Here is a 20,038-nt window from a genome sequence, read left to right on the forward strand (position 1 = left end):
GATGCTGATGATGATAATGATAGTGATGATGACGATGATGATGTAGTGATGTAATAATTTAGGTGATAAAATGATGTTGATGATGGTGATGTAAATGGCCCGCTTGCTTTTTTCAAAATTTTTAAGGAGCCCGTTACTGTCATATTACATATTTACTTACTGGACAGTACGAGGTTACTTCCTGGATACTTAGCCTAGTCTCCGTGATGCGTTACTTTCTGCGACGTTTTTGATGTGTATGTATTGGCAACACATTTCAACGATTTTTGACAAAAACATGTTTTCATATAAGTTATCGTAACCGAAGAATCTATAAGCGTAAATTTCGTACGTTTTTCTGATTTACAAGAATTTGAAAAGCAGACTGCTTCATAGTGAAAAAGATAGCGCCCGCCAGAAAGTACTTCAAACTAGTAGATTTTTTTTTTATTTTTTTTTTTAGTCGGTTCCATTTTTTGTTAATAAGTTTTTCATGTACCTAAATTTTTTGATATGAGTGAATTCCATGCGACACCATGTCACCGCCAGGAAGTATGACACTCAACTTCGAAGCTGTCTCACTCCAGGGTGCATCGCATAGATCGATATATTTACTTGACATCTTATTCCGAAACTTATTTATTGTTTTGTCACTACAACTTCGAAGCTGTCTCACCCTGGAGATCGCATAGATCGATATATTTACTTGACATCTTATTCCGAAACTTATTTATTGTTTTGTCACTAGTAACGTGCTAGCACAAGTCTTTTCGCGATAGTTTTAATCTTCTTCTACACTCTTCTAAACATTGTAGTAGAAAAATAGTAGAATTATTATATGTTCAATTTTTTTAACAAACGAGTTGGTGTTATGCTCTATGTCACAGGATGACTAAATATTGACTATCCATATCGATAATAATATCACTCATGTTTAGACTTTGCTCATGTCTAGCTTTAGAGACATTCTTGACTGAGCCGGCCGCGATAACAGTAGTAGGTAGTATGGCGTTCGTTTTCGAGTGTCATTGCTACTGAACTGTCAGGTTGCCTTACAGAAGAAAAGGAAACTCGTGTAAAATGACAATCTCGCATACAGATACCCAGAATCAAGAACCAAAATCAGAAGAATTGTATAAGCTCATATATTGATAATTTTTTATTGTGAGCTTACTTTTTTTTAATTATGTGTAACTATTATTACAAATTATATATTTTTAAGCTTCTGGTACCTTGACTTTTGTATTTAGGACTATTGCATGGTAGGTGCACGCGGCTAGTAGCTAGTTTTATAAGATCTCCGCTTACAAATTGTATCTTTCGCGTCACTGCTTTCATTATAGTGGCATCATAATAATGTTTGATTTTGAGTTTGCATTACATTATAGGCACTAAGTAAGTATAGAAGTTAGGTTGGTCAAAACTGTCTTATTGGCTGTACATTAATTTTCATCCAATCTAGTGTCCCAAATTTCAAATTTGTCAATTTTCAAAATCACTCAATATGCTTGACTGAAATGTTTTGAATGAAATCTGGGCCATATTGTCCGAAATAAAGGTCTTTACTTATTATTGTAATAGCTGGTTCAGATTTTCGATCACGAACCCATCTGGACCCGGTCATTTGAAAGGCATGGGACCACAGCCAACATATCTAATATAGATGAGATGAGCAGAACTTTGGAGGTCTATCCCCTAATACACTATAAGGATGTGCTAGCGGACAGGCCTCTACAGTTGCCAGATCCGGACAGTAATTCACATGGAGTGGGCTATGGCGTTATAGGATGCCGCATACAGCATTACCGAGATATGGAGTGAGATAACGGACACCTTCCATTCCAATTTTTCCAATATCATATAAATTGTACTTTTAGTAGACGATGACATGCCGTTCACTAAATGGGCCGCTCAAACTATTGACCCCCCGGAACAACGTGGTGTATATAATGCTTCAAAAATGTGTTTCACATACTTTTATTCTGACCTAGAAAGACGTGTAATAGTATGTGATATTTTTGATTGGTTCGATTGTATATCTATCTTGTCTTGAGTGGATAGAGATGAACGAATTAAATACTTGAATAATTGAGTGGTTTCGGTGTTACCAGGCTCCTTGACCCTTGATGCGTGGCTTTACTGGTACGTCCATGAGGCACATGTGCTATATAACCAGTGATGTAAATAATGGAGTTGTTCTTTCAATAAATAATAAACTTTATTACATACATTATAATAATTATTTTTATTCTTGAACCACATTTAGATAAACAATGAAAATTGCTACGGGAATATTATATTACCTTATCATTACTATGGCGACGTGTCAAAAGAACGCTGCACATTGCTTCGGGACAGAGAACTTGTTAATTTGCGGAACCTCATATAAATTGATAACAATATTTTTTACTTTACTTCTTCGCTACGAACCGTGCCCCACAACTACGTCCATGTGAAAGATCTATACAATAAATTTACATACACGCTCGCTCTCTTTCTCTTCCATGTAAAACAATATATTATTATGCATGTATAGTATATGTCACACAAGCTCGACTAGCTGTCACAAATACCTACTATATAACTATTATTAGGTATTGTGTGATATATATATTATTTCATGTAGGACGAGGGAGGTGGAGGAGGGCGTGTACTGCATGTTATTATTTTATGTAGGAACGTATCACATATCTAACTGTGCCGCACGGTTGACAGCAGAGAAACCTAGGGCAAAATAAAATACTGTAGTTTCTAGAAACTGACTAACAGTCTAGCTCAAAAAAAAATATTTGCTAGTGGTACGGTTGGCTTGTTGATTAACTGGACAGCGGGCATATTTAACTTGTATCACAGTTTATACCTTTTTTTTGTTCTCAAAGTATTAGCTGAATCTAATGCCGACGTTGTTCACTAGCAGACCTGACCCCCTGATCCTGATAATTATTCTCAAACGCTGTCTAATGCGACATACTGCATTTTACTTACCCCAAAGAAAAGATTGTATGGTTGAACTGCAACTGTCACAGGCGGAACGGCAGTGATGGGCCTGGTAATTGCAGCCTGCTCGCGTGCTCGGACAGATGAGAGGAATAGAGCAACAAAATAATTAAAAGAAACTGGAATTAATCAAAATACCACGCACAGGACTTATCACGCTAACACACACGAGTAATATTTACCTTGATGTTTCGGTAACATTACAGTGGCCGTGGTCACGAGTAGACTGAAGTGTGGGGTCTGCCTAGCAGAGCGAGTCCTTCGAACTACCCGCACTTGGTCATTTTTATTTGTCACCCCACACTTCAGTCTACCCGTGACCACGGCCACTGTAATGTTGCCGAAACGTCGAGGTAAATATTACTCGTGACTAAAAATATATTGTTTCCAAAATAGTTACTTGATTTATAATGCATAATATTTGGCATGATTTTTGGGATATGAGTTTACTGTACCAGCGGGAAAATTACAAATTAATTATACCCACTGCCCGGTCAACCAGACTAGTTAGCCGTAGATCCTACAGGCAAAGAGCGCTCAAAAAGTAGCAAAGTAAATACATTCCCTTTTTACTGTTAGTATTTGAGGACATGTATAGTTATTTTCACACCTCTCCTTCAGAAAAGTAACTTATCCTCCCTGAAGAGAGGGAGCAAAGTGGAACTTTTCTGTGCAAGGCTTCTCTAAGTATTTTATTGCAAATGCAATTTTTTGAAGTTGATAATTGTAAAGCCACGCCATTTTCTATGCTGGTTGTTCTTTAATAATATTTAGAATTTACTTTTTTCGTTTTTCTTAATGCTCGGTGTGAAAAGTTGTATGAGCGACTCGGGAGCAAAATTATTTTCATCTTGTGCGTTTACACTTGAATCCCTCATTACGCTCAGGATTCTACTTTAGAATCCTTCGCTACATTCTGGATTCAATGTACGCCCTCACCGTAAATACACCATTTTGCTCCCTTGTGACACAATAGTTATTTGTGACACAAGGGAGCAAATTGGTATAGAAAATGACGCGGCTTTCCAATTATCAACTTAAAAAATTGTATTTGCAATATAACACTTAGAAAGCCTTGAACAGAAAAATTGCACTTTGCTCCCTCTCTGTAGGGAGGAAAAGTTACTTTTCTGAAGGAGAGGTGTGAAAAAAACTATTTGAGCATTTCTAAATAAAGTTTGTACATTTGATTTGCGACTCCTATTTGTGATAAAAAATTGCAGGTATATAGAGTGAACGATACTGAGTCGTAATAACATAGTCTCTCAAAATGTCCCAATTGGTTTGTATGCAAATTTTTCCCAAATCGGAGTCGCAAATCAAATGTACAAACTTTTTTAGAAATGCTCATTTTAGCACTTTAGCTTGCTGTGACAAAGTACCAAACTGTTCAGCTACCTATGAGCTTGACTGCTTCGAATTAGGTTTGATGCAACATCTGTCTCCGATGATGACGTGTCAGCTAAACTGAACGTGCCCGTAGTCTGCAAATACGACGGACTATTTGCGGTAGTTCTAGTTCCTTCACAAGACCTTGAAGAAAGAACTGCGTTATTTTTCCGCCTTTGTACCTTTGCAAGAACTGAAGATGCTACTGCGAAAGGAACAAAGGCAAAAAATAAAACGCAGTTTTTCCTTCTAGTCTTGTAAAGGAACTAATGCAAAAAAACGCAGTAGTTCCATCGCACGAACATCCAAAGGAAGCACTGCCAATAATCCAGTACGCACGACTACAAGCCTGCTGGATCGGAAAAAAATCCTAGCAGATAATACTTACAATAGGTAGTTATATGATACGAATTGACAACTGTTTTCGACTCGAAGGTAACAAAGGGAGTGTAGATGATTTTGGAACTGCTCGTAGTCTTCTGATGATTGTGCCAAAACATCGGTTATGATTATCCTAACAAAATCAATTTATAGAGATATGTAGGTACAAAATTAGCACGGGATAATTTTTTACCGCAATTTGATACCAGTTATCGGCGAGTGGGTGAACTTTTGCTGTTATGTAAGTATTTCGTAAGTATTTATTTATACCTATAAAGGCAAAACATGGCCTAAAAATGCATGAGATTTGGCAAACATACAATTGGAATTATGGAATACTCCTTGAGGATCGCAGAGGTGCAAGAAGTTTTTTTTTAATTCGAATACCTACACTACAGAATAGATTTTTTTCTTCAACGGGAGCGAAGCCGCGGGATTAAGCTAGTAATTATATATACGAACTGAGAAATCCAGATGCAGAAGCCTAGATAAACTCTTCAACTCTTTTCATGGTTAGCAACTTATTAATAATTGATATTAGCAGCTTATGATTACTAATTCTCTACCAAAAGTCTTACCACAGAAATTGAGTGATGATGATGATGATAATTAGGTTAGTAAACTCTGTATGCTTTTTATTACCTCTTTTGATAGAAAGAGCTTACACGAAGCACTGTTCATAAAATATTAGGTATGTCTAAAGGCACTGTTACACATGCTCGTTACTAGCATGCTTATAAGAATGCTTATGAGCATGTTCATGGACTGAAGCAAACGCGTTCACACTTGCTTATTACCTTTCCCCTTCCACCCCGTCTCGAGCTTGCGACTAATAAGCATGCTCGATAGTAGCATGTCCTGTTCACACATGCTACTAGTTAGCATTTGCTCAATAGTAGCATGCTTTCTTGCTACTAAAGAGCATGTGTAACAGTGTCTTAAGGGACTTGGCCTTACGGATGCCCTTGATAAACTTGATTGCCTGTGCATTTCTGTGCGTGTCGTACAAGGTGACTAAGAGCCCTGGTGGCAGCGCTCTCTATTGCTAACTACGAATTCCAAACTCAGCTCTGCGGCGTGGAAGGTAAGGACAAACCACCGCACTATTTTCCAAGAAACTCGTCCTGTACATTTGCTACCGATTTTCAACCGACGACCATGACCACATTAGCAAGAATAGTAACTACGAAAAGTAACTATAAATATAACCTGAATAATAGCAAGACCATCAACCAAGACAAGAAACCGTGGTCAGAATCTTGGTAATTTCTCAATTTATCGTACACATATTATGAACACTTGAAAGGCGTTTGGCTCGTATTATAATATGCAAACAGTTATCCAAGACCCTGCTTCTAATTATCAATAAAATACCTATAAATTTTATAGGTCGTAGTAAAATTTTCGAGTAAAGTACAGTTGGTACAAAATTTCGTGACTCGATAAAAAAATGTGAATATTACTCGAAGGAGTACCCCGATCGGGTAGCTAAGTGTCGCAATAGACTTTCGCTAGCTGCGCTGTCTATTTGAGTGTGTGCGTGAGCTCCTAGTGTCCGTATACGGCCGCAATTGACGTTCAAAGTAAAGCACCTCGTTTGCGGCTTTGCGGAATATTTCATTTCGAGTGTGGGGTCAAAAAATCGGTTACGCTTAGATACTCCCGCCACTAGTTTGGTGAAATAATTCTTCATAATTTACGAAAAAAACCTGAAAAAAGGAACTATTGATAACAGCGCCATCTAACGGGACATTGCTCATGAGCTAACCAGGAGCAAACCCCTTAATTATGGCAAATATGCGTTCCGGGGCAATGAATGTCTGTGTTTTGAGACAGTTTTGTCTTTCGGAAACCTTTGTCCTCCCTTTTTTCCGAATAAAACGGGGACTTTGCAACACTGTGGCATGCTCGATATTTTTATGGTACGGTTTTAAGGTGTATTAAAAATATGATTTTAATCTAAACAGACTTTGAAAGCCATACTTAAAAACCTCACGCAACAGTGCGCCATCTAGTGAGACAAAAAACGATAGCCCTCATTCGAACTTCGTATCTTGCTGTCCCGCTGACACTAATATTATTTAATACGAGTGTGACGATACGAATTTTGATTTTCAAATTTTGTAGTAGCCCCCATGTTTCCGATGTTCTCTATCCGTACTCGTATAGGACATAGAGGTCTCTACCCACTACACCGCATCATGCCATGGGGTAACACTAAGTATTTACCGGCACGGATAATACCGACATGGAAATACCGACCCGATATTTCCCCGACTTGACACGAAACTGGTGTCAAACTGACAAGTGTTCCTATGGGCGTGTCAAAAAATAGCATGTCGGTATTTCCATGTCGGTGTTGTACGTCCGGTAAATAGTGTCACCCATGCCATGAACGTAAAGCCGAGTTTAAACTTGCAAGAAAAATCGTGCAAGTTGCATTAAGTCGCGAGGCCGTGAAGTCAACGAGTTTGTAGTGGTCAATCGAACGTCGCAGTGTATTGCAACTTGCAAGATTTTTCTTGCAAGTCTAAACTTGGCTTAATAGAAACGTGTCGCGCACACACATACACAAACAAACAAACTTTCGTACTTATTACATTTAACAATTTAATTTTTTCAACTCCTTGCTACCGCAAAGAGCGATTCAGCTATGTTACTTTTATTCGAACATTCAGATGCTGTCAGAACATTCTCCTTACCGTCACTCTTTCAAATTCTAAATTCCACTCCAAGGTTGGCAACGCATCTGCAATCCCCCTGGTGTTGCAGGTGTCTATGGGCGGTGGTGATCTCTTACCATCAGGAGACCCACTTGCTCGTCTGTCATCCAATCAAATAAAATAATAATAATAAAATTAAATTTAAAAAAACTCAGTTGTGGAACTCCCTACGTGGACTTAACGCAGTCTTTGCCAATCTTTAGTCAATGCTTAGGGAGCGCTATCTTCCATCTTATTCGTTTCAATCATTTATTCGTGACAAAGTAACGTGGCATAACAAAAAGGTATTAAAAATTAAGAAAGTTGTATGTCACAAAATGGTCCCAATCCCAAATCAGCAGAAATTGACCCATATGAGGCTGTGTATCTATTTATTTATATTTGTTGTATTATTTGTACCTATCGTATGTATGGTCAGTTTTATTTCTATTATTGCTTTAATCTGCTGTAAATTGCACCGCCTGCTAACATCTATTTCTTACTTATTTTTATCGTAAAGGTTGCCTGGAAGAGTACGCTCTGAAGAGATAGGTACGGCCGCCTATTGTTTACACTGTTTTTTTTTCTTTGTACAGTCAACGTCATAAATAAGTTATTACTTTAGTACCTTTTCATTTTCACGTCATGCTTGAAAAGCCATACGAAATTCTGTAATACCGACTAAAAGCGACAAAGTACAAAAGTGATCACTTATTCAAGACGTTGACTGTACCAATGTTGTCTATACTGTTTACCATATTATGGTGTTTAATATGAAGTCATTATATTCTATTGTTAAGGACTGTTTTCCTTCGAAACGTAACTTGTCAGCTGTGCGTCGAGTAGGTCGAAGGTTAAACGAGGCTTTATTAGCCTCGGTATAGTCACCTGCATTAATATCTGCCACAGGAGAGCGTGCAAAAATATCTGACACGTCCTACCGGCCCTAGAAATAGAGTCATATCAGATATTTATGCACCGGTTGTTGTGTCAAATATTGGTGCTGGTAACTCTACATAAGGTTAATAAAAGGCATGGTTTGGTATCTGATTGTGACTGTACTCAGAATTCTATGAAATATTCAAATGTTTTCACTGCCGTCTAGTTAGACAACACTTTCAAATACAATAAATCTTACTCGATTTATCAAGTTCTTGGTAGATATAACTTCTCGTATCGTATTAACTGGAAGTGGCTGATTATGTTTTCGCAACAATTTTATACAAGATGTTTTTAAATGAATCCGGAATATTGCAACAAATTGGATTAGTTTGACGAACGCCCCAGTAATGGATTTAGTTGGAATTTTTTATTCAAAATACAGTCATACCTTTGACGTGGTAGCTTCACTTGGAACATAAACAAATAAATGAAATGAAATGAGACATCGATCATGTGCCAATCACAATTAAAATACTAACCCAACCAATTTCTAAAATATATTATTTCGTATAAAAACACCTTGTATATTGCCGATAGGAGCCAAATTTACCTATTCTTAGAGAAAAGTCAATGCAATAACATGATAAAATGGGTACAACTATATAGGGTTGCCAACTGTACTATAATATATAGTACTATTTACTATTTTATGACTCTGTGTATTATTAAAGTAGGTACACATATAGTAAGCAAACATACCTACTAAGTACATTTCGGTCCAGCCGTACACATGCGGTTTAGATTGGTTTTGAAGGCTCTTGGGACGGCAAATACTAAGTATAAGTATTTCCAAAGAAATAATTGGCAACTCTATCTGCTTCTATTGCTCTTATTCGGTATAAAGTTGCGCTGCACTAATTGAAAGGACTAAGCTAACAACATCATCTACATAAACTAAAAATAAAAGTTACAACGCTGAAAATAGGTGCTAAAGTTTATTGTTATCTTAAAGTGCTCTTAGAAATGGCTCTGTTTAAATATTCTGTGTGGCTATAATCAGTGAGCTTTTATAAACACTGATTATAGACACACAGCTTATTTAATTTTATGCCAAACTGAGAATTGAGATATAAAGCTGTGGTAACCCTAATGTTTTGGCATAAAATGGACTATCGAGCAGAGCATCTAGGGTCAAGCCCGTACTCGCATTTTTGAGTTTTTCGGTAAAATTTTACCAGCCGGTGAAAAGATTTCAGTGGAGGAACACATTGTGAGGACCTGTATGCACACACCCGAGTTTATGTTTCTCATTCTGAAAGAGCCTGTGCCAAAGACGTACCTTAATATTCAGGAGAAAATAATAATCACTGTCTCTGAGCTCAGTTGACCTAATCAAGTGAATCACCACAGAATCTAGATTGTACCTGTTCCGGATGCGACGTCAAGCGAATAATGTGAGCAACTGAGCTCACGTGACGACCGCAATGACTTGATGCACCTATCTATCAATTGGGTGATTGGCAAACGAGTCGTCCGTCCCCTTACCTTCTCAACTTTGTACCTAAATCTATACTTACAGTTTACATCCATAATTTCTAGAATGTATACACGGTTGCAACGGTCACTTTTTTTTAGGGTTCCATAGACCTACAAGGAACTTTTAAAGTTGTACCATGTTTTTTAAGGAAATATTTGAATTAAATGATTCTTATTCTGATTTGAGAAAATCACCTCTATGACATAGGCCTCCCTCAGCTACCTCCAGATAGGTACTCTGTCTCAAGCTTGCCTTCTCCACTGTGATCCATATCTTTCTTTCCATGCATAGTTTCTTCGGTCTACCCCTATTTTTTTTTCTCTTGGTTACCATTCTGTCATTCTTCTAGTCCATCTCTCAATTGTCCATTTTGATCACACATTTGATATTTTGAATGCGTCTGTTAAAAATTACAAAATTTTAATTCAACTGCCAGACTTCGCTGTTTGACGCGAGTGAAACCACAGGGGAAAGCTAGTAAATATATTATTCTATTTTATAGACAATGTGTCTTATCTGAAGAAAAGCTATCCCGTGACGAGGGGCGGAGCCGGCCGAGGGCGGCGCACGCAGGTTCTACCGCTTTTAACCCGGCGCCGCGCGCCCGCGCACCATTCGCTCGCTCGCCGGCGTCTGCGCAAGTCCCTCTCACATTTAATTTAAGCTCTTCTAATTAACGTTAACTCTTAAGTTTGACAATGATCAAAGCGGTCGTGCTGCTGTGTGTTGTGTTCTGTGTTGTTATTGGTAAGTTGGCTTTAAATTAATGAATTAATATTAATCGGTGTAATTAAGGCTTTTGTTTTAATTTGTTAAAAGAAACAAGTAACGTAAATTTTATTGTTTTCTATAACAATGTATTTAATTTAACTGATGCGTCAACATTAGCGTTAAGTGAGAAGTATTGCGAGTTAGGAACGTTAGTTTGCTGAGTCGCGCGTCTATAAATATATAAACAAATATATAAGTGCACGAACATCGACGGCAATGTACAGTCACCAGGATTAATATCTGCCACAGCGGAGCGTGCAAAAATATCTGACACGTCCTTCCGGCCCTAGAGATAGAGTCGTATCAGATATTTATGTACGCTTGTTGTGTCAGATATTGGTGCTGGTGACTGTACCATAACTACACCATATATTTCGTACCATTCAAATGAGGCCTTAAACACAGTCGATTGATACCATCAAGTTTTTACACGGCTTTGAACAATCGTGATAATACATCAAACTCATTACGATACGCTCGCTCTTAAAATTATAACGGTCATTAAAAGCTTTATAGAACCCACGCGAGCGTATTAAAACAAGCGCTGAAACAAAAACTAGCTGACACGGCAATTTATATCCTATGCCTTATGACTTATTTTGGTGAATCACGGAGCTTGGATCATGCGCAGGATTCTTCCGCGATCGTGCCCCCGGATCATCTTTTTTTTTTTCAATCAAACTTTAATGAGAGCGACAAAAAATAAATTGTTTATTGAATATTGAGGCTACCTGCCCAATTATTTTTGTTTCATTTCGTTGAATAAACATGATTAGAGACAAAAAAGGTTGACGGTTAACAAGTTAATGTTTTTTGCGCAAAAACACTATCAATCATTTTTTTTAGTTTAGCTTTTATTAAACTAAACTTCAATCGAAGCACCAAATTCATAGGTAGCAAACGTTATATATACCTATTTATTTATTATTATACATACACTTCCATTTACAAAGAAGATTAAATGCTGGCTTAAAATGCAGTTTTTATATAAGAAAATGTTTTAGGATAAAAAAAGTAGGAAGTAATTGACACTAACCTAGTCTCAACTTATAGGTCAATGTGCTCTTAAGTTACATCGAAGTGGCGGAACTGATCGCACCCAATCTTGCAACCCGTTACTTTACATAGCCAAAAATAAAAATGTCACGGCATTCCGAAAAGAACCCATCTCCAAAGCCGTTGATATTTCGCTGTACATAAAATCGGCTTAATTTCTATCTAACATGCTGTATAACACTTCAGATCAGAATCATACCCAATTAAATGACTAATTCCGAGAAAGACCTTAAGTATGAACTCATCACAAAATTCGATACCTGAACGTAGCACGTCATTGGATTAATACAAAAAAGTTTAATTGGAATTGCTTCAACGACTCATACTTGCGAATGTAAAAATCACATGTTCATTACTGTGTGCATTTAATCAGAAATCGACATTGATTGAACACAACCAGTCATGGACGAGGTATCGTGATGCTGTTTCTGCGGTTTGGAATTTTATAATAACGCAAAAACGGTGCGATCAACCCGTTCCCGGTCTGTCTGAGTGTATCCCTCGAGCGGGCAGCGGACGATGACTTCGCCATTACGTAGTCTTTTATAACTTATATAGTGCATTAAAATTTTTAACTAACTCCCCGAGCCTACCTATAAAATACGGTGTTTAAAAAAGTTCTCACGCATCTATTTTTCTGCGACTTGTGTTGAGATTTGCATAAGACAAAACGAAGCTACAAAACAAACGTTAACACGAAAACTTAGAGAACCGATAAACACAATATGTTCATTCATAGGTACACGTACGTCTTATCTGAATTTATGTTTTCTATGGTAAAGCCACATGTGTTACCAACGGATATCTATGCGAGTATTACTTCAAATAAGAATGGTGATTAAAGTAGTGAAATGTTTGCGTTACACTTACTGCACCCAACATACGATGGACTTATTTGGGCAGCTCTACTAACCCAGTTTCATGATCAAGACATGCTAGTCTGGCGTGTTTCTCTAACGAATGCCTACCTACCTTTGTAGAGCTAGGAGCTGGTGAAGCTTATATTTAAATGGAATTGAATGTTAATTCACAGTAGTTCAGATTATTTTGATTATTTATTTAAGTACAAATTCAATGTTTATTTCAGTTTAGACTTATACTATTTACATTAATACCTGACCGTGGCCAGCATACTCGTCGCAACACGTATGAATCGTCAATAAATAAGAACATATTAATTTCACAACAAAATCTGTCGGTAAAATGGAGAAAACAGGCAACTAATTTATTTAATTGTTTAGACTTTCAACTAAACTTTATAGTAATGGGAGAATAATTTAACTAAGTACCTACTTGTATAGAGTCGTCTATAGAATAGTTTTTTTGGCTGCAGCTGAAAATCAGCGCTGTGATTCTATGCCTCAGCAATGCTGAGCTGCCAGCCCTTTCGGCTACATACATTATACATATTTATTTAAGTTCGTTAATGTAGGTACTTATGCTATTTTGTTCATACCTATGCCGAATATTTTTTTTTCTTTCTTTTTATCATCGTAATCGATAAAAAGAACTATAGTATCTATAATAAAATAATTATTGTGATAACACGAGAGTATTTCATGCAAAATTTAAGTCTGTCAACTGCATTATAAGTACGCATTAAGTGATAATTAATTGACCGCGTTCCGGAGGTTAGAGTTGACGAGATATCGGTAGGTTGTCTATGTTTATTTTTAGTCCCGCATATGTACTGCAAGTTTACTACGACAGTAACAGTAGGTACTCTCGATAGCATCGCGAATTCCGAGAAGATCATGAACTATTATTATAAAGATTCAGAATTCGTAATGGAAATTAGTTATTAATCCAGAACTATGCTCGGGGCTTAGTATCTAAGGAATCGAATCAGAAATATGTAGATACTTAGAAGAACGAGGGTCACCGACGTCGCCCATGCAGCAAATTAGGTCGTTGAAGTGGCAATGCGCAAGCCATATAGCACGGAGAAGAGATTCCCTTTGGGCCGAAAAGTTCTCCAATGGGGACTGCAGATTAGCAAGCGCAGCGAAGCTCGTCGACCAACAAGATGGGCGGATGACCAGGCCTCGTATTGCCTAATGTTTCTGACGCTCGCGATCGCAATCAAATGACAGATTTCCCATAGAAAAACTGTCACTTTATTGAATCAGGCGTTACTTTGCGGAGATCCATATCAATGAACTAAAATACTGTCAACTGTCACTTTATTGCGACCGCGAGCGTCAGAAAGGTTAGGCAATACTGCTTCTGGTTAAAGCTGCGGGTCCACGGTTGATCCACTTCCAACCGAAGTAACTGGAGGTCTATGGGGAGGCCTATATTCAACAACTGGACGTCCTACGGCTGATTATGATAATGATGAATTACAAAATCTTTCGCTAGCAAAGCGGTCGGTTGTTTTATGCGATGTATGTGCGAATGTTTGACGCTCATCAATTTGCATCAGATAATCTAATTACCAAACATTGTCTTACGCGGTGAGCGCAGCAGCAAACGCATGTTTGGTAATTAGATTGCGTGGATTGTGATTGGTTGGATTAGATTTATTTATTTTTATTTATTTATTATTTATTTAGATATGCGTCAAGTCAAACGCATTGCGTTTGCGCAGAAAACAAGCGAGCGCTTGACTTTTTTCAAGGCATAGCAAATTCGCAAATTCGCAGGATAAAACTAATTAATTATAGATATGGTCTAATACAGTAGAGCTTTTTGTGAAAGAGTAAAATAAGATATTTACGCAATAAGGACAAATTTGTATGATATTTGGAACACAGACGTTACGATAACGTTAACGTTTCTTTCTGAATAATAATAAATACGAACCTAGAATAGATTAACATATAGAATAATTATTATTCCGGGATATCGCAAGGTTCTAGCGGAACAGCGATAAACGAATCCTTCGCAGACAAAGTCACAGGCAACAGTACATAAAATATGATTGGCAATAGCTGGTATAAAAATATTTAATAAGCGCTATTAAAGCCTCACTCAGCTATTATCACCTACAGAGAACACCTCGCCGGACCGTTATTATTCGAAAGCACACATACAGCCACACTGCACTTGAACTTTAAGTACACATACAAACGTAGCTTTAAAGCACAACGATGGACAATCGAAATATTATGAGCATAGCGGTCATTGCCGTGCACTCGCGTTAACGAGGTAAACTGTTATGCAGCTATGAGTTTTAACGCCTTTCTGGTAATTCGTGTTTTGTTAGAAGCTTTCAATGATACAAACAGTTATTAAGAAACCGTTCTGACGTTCGCTGGGGAATTAAGATTTTGGTAAAAATATTTTTTTAAATACATTTTCTGCTGACTCCTCTTTGTTGACCGTACTTAAATTACCATACAACCTCTGAAATATACCAAATTTCAACACATTCCGACCATTCAAATTAGGATAATAGGTATATGACTGCCAAGATTTGACTTAAATATGCCTAATTATCACGGAAAGCTTGTGAAAAAGGAATTAGGTAATAAACTTAGTGGGTTAAGCGCAGTCAGGAACGTCATTTCACGAACGCTAAAAATACTCAAAAATCTTACGTAATTTTATATTAACGCTAGCGACCCGCCCCGATTTCACACGTTTACTAATTAGGGTAGACATGAAAATTGACAGACATTAATAATTGAGGTTCATAATAACTTAACCAACAAAAAGTTGGAAAACCCCAGACTGTCCCACTTCAAAATTCAATATCTCAAAAACGGCTGAACCGATTTTGAAAAAACATGTCTAAGAAACATCACTAGAAAACCTGCTTTCAAATAAAAAAAACTTCATTAAATCGGTCCACCCGTTTAAGAGCTACGATGCCGCAGACAGACACACATAGCGGTCAAACTTATAACACCCCTTTTTGCGTTGGGGGTTAAAAATGAACTTAGAAGAGATTTTTCGAAATGTTCACGGGAAAGAGAACTTGTCAATGTTTAGTCTTCCCCAGGAGCTCATGCCAACCTGTTACTCCTTGGGACTAAGACCTGTTATGTAACTTGTTGTATTTTTGAACTTTAATAAATAAATAAATCACGTGATAAAACATAACTAGGTGCGTTATGTATAAAAATGACTCTACCAGTAAAGAGGCTCATATTTTTGTATCTAAATAAATATCTACAGACATTCGATATTGACTGCACTGTAGCCAAATCTCACGAGTATGTATGGGTACTTTAGAAGCTTGCTGGCGGGACTCAACGCCACAACGTGTATACACAAGTGAAATTGATCCACTAATCTACATTCGACCATTTCAGAGACAAACAACTGCATACTATATTATCTACGACTCTACGTAGGTAGGGTACAGTTTAATATTCTTACGGTACAAACTAATGCTACTTATTCACTTCAGTTAGATATGTACTTCTTACTAAAATAGATTATGGTATCTGGTTATGCTACGTTTGCTCGGACCTCGGTACTATAATAATAACGAGCTTCGAGTTTTTAACAACCGTTTTATTTCAAGTTAATGCTCGCGCGCAATAATTTTATAATAACTGAGTTAATGATTCTCAGTTAATTACTTTAGATATTCATACAGGATGTATGGAGAGAGCTATGCTAACTAACCCAAATTGTTTTAATGTTTTTGCCGTAGCGAAGTGCAAGTTGTTTATAACACAGTAAACGCTTGACTATAAAAACGCTGTAGCAATACCTAAGTTGGCTTTTTTATTATGACAACACTTATAGTATTCACGCACAACAACAAAAAATGGCAAAGCGTTTATTGTGACTTTGTTAGCCGTGTTTTTCTCAGTGTATGCTCGAAATATCTTAGCGTGATAGAATCCTTAATACCTACGGTATTTCCCCTAAGAACTAAAGTCACCGACATTGCTCGAAGGGTGCTCGAAGAAAAGATAACCAATAAGGGAAAAAGATTCTTGGGCGGCGACCACGAGCCGGGAGATGAAGCGTTGTAAGCCTCCCAATAAGTGTAGGTGTACCTACTGCATGATGCCATTGCAAAAAGTGGCAAGTTGTTTATTTACTGTGGCGTTCTAAGGGGGAGGTATTTGTTCAACAGTGGACGTTTTCTGGCTGATGATGATGATGAAAGATGAGAGGATGTAACTTTGATTATCTTTAATGAGCTCACTAGCCAGCATCATGATCGATCACTGACAAACTGAATCTCATTCTACGACTCTACATTACGTATGTTGCTGTGAGCTAGAGGGTATGCAGTTTCCCAGAACAGAGCCGGATGAATAAGGCACATTTTAAAAAAGAGCGTTGATTATATTTTTAATTGCCTTTGATCTAAGCAAATTTTTAATTATGATATATAAAACGATGTGCAATAAATGACAAATGTACTCGTACATAGGTATGTATACCAGTATCAATGTGACGTCGATATGTTACCGTCTCGCTAGCTTTTACTTTAACAATTTACAGTGTTCAAATGTAATGTCCGCAACGATGGAAGCTACTGCACTTTGTAAGCATTTTCTATTCACACTTTACGAGCAGCGATTTCACCCGGCCATAATAAGCGTTCATTCTCTGTTCATTGCACGCTCGAGACGCTAGCTCACAGCTGCTCACTGGCACCAAGGCAATGTATTATACCCACCTAACATCGCTCGCCGCACCACCGGTCGTGTTACCACTAAGTATGCCTTTATTGGGCTTATATAGATCTGGTACTCTACTTATCTAGTAGTCATAAAATTTGTAAGAAATTATAAGCAAGATCGCAAAATCAGGAAAAAGCGCTGCCGTAAAACACTAAGTATCACAACTTTCTAACTTAGATAGGTATAATTGCTCTTCAACACGCAATCAATAAAACAAACCAAGTACCTTTCATGCGTTAGTAAGAAGTAAAAGAAATACAACTCATAACGATGAATTAAAAAAGTTACGATGCAATGGGGTAATCGCGCGTTAAATCATCGTAATTTAATAGCCTTCAATTATGAGAAACAACTCTCCTCTGACGGAAAAAAACTTCGTCGTTATAGCGTAGCTTCTAATCAATTCTTCTTTAATAAGCGCAGCCTGTGTAAAAATTGAAATGCAACTTCACACATTTAGACATCTTTGAACCGTACTTAGTCGCCATACAGAACAACTTTTAACTTAATCATTTAACTACACTTCAAGCTTTAGGTAGTCTTTATTTACATTTCAGCTGTACTAAATATTTAGGTACCTAATTTAGTGCGATTAACCGCAAACTAATTTTATGAGAAAAGCATTTTTAATAGGCATACTAACTTTATTGCTGGCTTGCATTATATTATCATTGAAACTAGGTACCCACACATGCTTATCCGTGCGAAATTTAACTTTGCACTTGCAAGATTTGGCCTTACAAACTGACATAAATACTAACCTACATTGCAAAGTTCGTCACAAAAGTCAGTGAATCCTGGCGAAACTTAAACTTCTCTGACTACTTACCTCTACTCTCTCTAAACTCTAGACTGTTATTTGTATCCCCAAGGAATCATAGGCGTGTAGGTGACGTTTACTTACCGGCCAATAAGGCAAAGTTGAACGACCCTCACTAACAAGGCAAGCTTTAACAAGCGGTTAGCCTATCCATTATCTATTAGCGAAACGATGCATGTTATTTCTGTGTGAGGGCTGTGCAGCGGCGGGCTGTTTCAATCATAAACGTTGTGTTGGATTGCACTATCGAGACGGGAGAGTAAAGTGCCTGCCGGTTTTATGACTTTAGTGTAGACTTACAAGTTACCGTCGCAGTTCTGTGATGAGTTCCGGTTTTCGCATCTCTCTGAATTACGGATACGTTCCATTTGGCCTTTTGTTAATTTGCAGAGCGTTGAAATATATTTCACCCAGATTGATTCATTTTACAATAAAAAAACTTTCATGTTAGTTGGTTACATACATACATATAATAATATCTAGTGCCATCTACGAAGACGCGTGATTTTGTCAAAATTAGACATTAATGACATTGTTATAAGAACCACGGCACGCGTCATCGTGAATGACTCTACCTATAAACGAGTCATCATTCACCAAACAACTGAAGTACTTTTTATGAACTGTCGAAACACGATTCTCCCATATTTTTTGCAATTTTGCAAATTAATCTGGCTTTAATGGCTAAAATATTTTTTTTTTCTTACTAGAGTCGCGTCTTTAGATTATTATTTTATATGGAGTCATTCTACCCTACAGTTTAGTTTTAATGCTTTACTAAGCCGAGCTTTACACTAAATCTGGATTTAATTATTTCCTGCAATACGGTCTAAGAATACAAATCCAGTTAAAGACAGTGAACACGAATTCTACAAATCCTTTTGCAAACTTCCTCGTAAGATGTACCTGTAATATTCATATTCATTATTTCCAGAGGCGCGTCCCAAATGGCAGTTCCTGCCCCCAGTGCCAGGCTACGTGCCAGTCTACATCAGGACTGGAGACACGCCTCTCGAAGAGATCAACCCTGAGCTAGCTGAAGCCTTCCATGCCCTCCCAGCCGGCAGAAGCGCAGGCAAGGAGCTGGAAGCAGCCCCCGAAGAAACGGAGCAAGCCGACCAGCCCCAACCAGACGTGATCCCAGAAGCCAACATAGAGGGCTTGAAAGTCCCTGAAATTGACGACTCACCAATCGACCATCGCCCATACGAAAAGAAAAAATCGAAAAAGGCCAGCTTTGAAATTGTCAAGCCTGTCGAACGTAGATAGACCTAACAATAGTGTTTATTTTAGCTTAAATTAAGTTTAATTGTCGTACTTGGAGAAATTTACAGTGACATCAACGACGCCTAAATATATTGAGTGAGAGCCGGTATGCTAGCCACTCCGTCAACCCATGTGACCCATCGTCATCATTGACCACCATCTATAAAAAGATAATTTAAGCAGCTTCCACAGTGGTGCGACATTTACGCACGTGGCTTGTATGGCCGATTTGGGAGCGTCAGCTACGACCGCATAATTGGCAAATAAGGCCAGTCGCGCCCAGCGACGTAGGAGGGAGAGAAGCGCGCTGATGTCTCAGAACTCGCTTTACAGTCAGGTGGTCGAACTTCCATGCGACCTATTGTCGACGTGTTCGGTAGGTCGTAACTTCGAGAGCGTTCGAAAAGTTAAAAAAAAGTTACTTGTGTTTCCGGGTACGGCAGCGAGTGGTAAGGTAGGCTTAGTCCACAAAAGATTATTTGGTGGGTTTTTGAAAACAATTATGGTTGGAAACTGTACTTAAATGTTAGCTAAAATGTGACGACAGTTCTTCGCTAAACGAACAAACTTGCCAATTTTATATGTAACATCGAGACTTATTTTGTAAAATTAATTTTATAGATAATCGTAAAGAAATAAATTATTTATTTCAACCACTCTGTTA

At 37.7% G+C, this 20,038-nt stretch overlaps 1 protein-coding gene across 1 annotated transcript; it reads left to right on the forward strand.

Annotated features, from left to right (window-relative positions):
• The first annotated feature begins 10,467 nt into the window (after positions 1 to 10,467).
• On the forward strand, positions 10,468 to 20,030 carry LOC141437639 (uncharacterized). Its single transcript, XM_074101087.1, has 2 exons — positions 10,468 to 10,614; positions 19,043 to 20,030. The coding sequence occupies exons 1-2, from the start codon at positions 10,566 to 10,568 to the stop codon at positions 19,375 to 19,377; spliced, it is 384 nt and encodes a 127-aa protein (XP_073957188.1). The 5' UTR covers positions 10,468 to 10,565; the 3' UTR covers positions 19,378 to 20,030.
• The last annotated feature ends 8 nt before the right edge of the window (positions 20,031 to 20,038 follow it).

The sequence above is a fragment of the Choristoneura fumiferana genome, chromosome 18, assembly GCF_025370935.1.
Source record: "Choristoneura fumiferana chromosome 18, NRCan_CFum_1, whole genome shotgun sequence".
Taxonomy (NCBI): domain Eukaryota; kingdom Metazoa; phylum Arthropoda; class Insecta; order Lepidoptera; family Tortricidae; genus Choristoneura; species Choristoneura fumiferana.